The sequence below is a fragment of the Rhagoletis zephyria genome, unplaced genomic scaffold (genome assembly GCF_001687245.7).
Source record: "Rhagoletis zephyria isolate East Lansing unplaced genomic scaffold, Rhagoletis_zephyria_1.1 Rzeph_scaffold_84473, whole genome shotgun sequence".
Lineage (NCBI taxonomy): Eukaryota > Metazoa > Arthropoda > Insecta > Diptera > Tephritidae > Rhagoletis > Rhagoletis zephyria.
In genome coordinates, this window is record NW_016241521.1 from 1 (window position 1) to 1,036 (window position 1,036).

The 1,036-nt window shown below is 46.9% G+C and overlaps 1 protein-coding gene across 1 annotated transcript; it reads left to right on the top strand.

Moving 5' to 3' along the window:
• Positions 1-4: 4 nt before the first annotated feature.
• LOC108357785 (uncharacterized) lies at positions 5-1,030 on the top strand (the record flags this gene model as incomplete). The annotated part of the gene is made up of 2 exons (XM_017608855.1): positions 5-287; positions 379-1,030. Coding segments are annotated over 2 exons (924 nt in total), but the record flags the coding sequence as incomplete, so codon positions are not given.
• Between the last annotated feature and the right edge of the window lie 6 nt (positions 1,031-1,036).

Consider the following 1,036-nt stretch of genomic DNA (forward strand, 5'->3'; position numbering starts at 1 on the left):
TGCTCTGGAGATATTGAACTTTGAACGCAATCGACGTGAGATATTGAAGGACGAGTTGAAAGAGGTTGATACAGAATATACATATGGCGAGTTTAAGGCTTCTTCTTTTGGTACAACGCTGCAAATCGATTGGGATTTGTACTTTAAGAGCGCGCTTGGCAAACCACTGAAGCAAAGCGACACTGTTGTGGTGCATAAGAAGACCAAGCTGGCAAAAGTTTTCGAATTTCTGCAGCAAACAACAATGACGCGATTGCTGAATTGGATTTGGATTGACTATTTGATGGGTAAGTGTGTTGCATGAAAGTTAGCAATTATGTAGCTCCCCTTATAAAGTAGTAATTGGTTGCCTTTTACGCCTTCCTTTTTGTTTTGTAGACAAGAGCAGCGCTGACTGCCAGGCACTCGCGCAACACTTCTTTCAGCCCGTCTATCATCACATTGTCGAACACGCCTTTCTCGATAAAGTGCAAATGGCGCAGCTGTATTCGAGCATCGGTCGCGCCTTTGACGACCAACTGCCCGCCAGCGCTTGGATCGATGAAATGTCCCAGCAGAATTCACATCTCTTTCTGGGTCGCGTCATGCATCTCACCCTAAACGGCGATGACAATTTAGACGCCGACTATGCCAAATTGCAAATCACCAACCGCAATTTCTATCGTAATCTCGAGAAAGTGCAGCGCATGCTGGCGCAACAAAGCAAGAATCCGCGCCATGTCACGCGCGTCGGCAGCGCTTCAATTGCCGACACCACAAAAATCGCNGAGCAGTGGCAGCAACACAATGAGCGTTTGGTGCGTCGTTTAGACACTTTGTTGGCCGCGGGTCGTTTACAATTATCCATGGCGAAACTTTACTTCATCGGCTCAGTGCTAACTGAGTGTAGGCAACTGGAGAGTGTTGAGAAAAAGCAGCTGCTAAAGGGATATTTGCGTAACTCATTGAAATTTAAGCAGGCATTCCGATGCCGCACAACGGATGAAGTGTATGCGCGTAATACATGCAAAGTGCTCTGAATGAAGTGGCAAGGTGG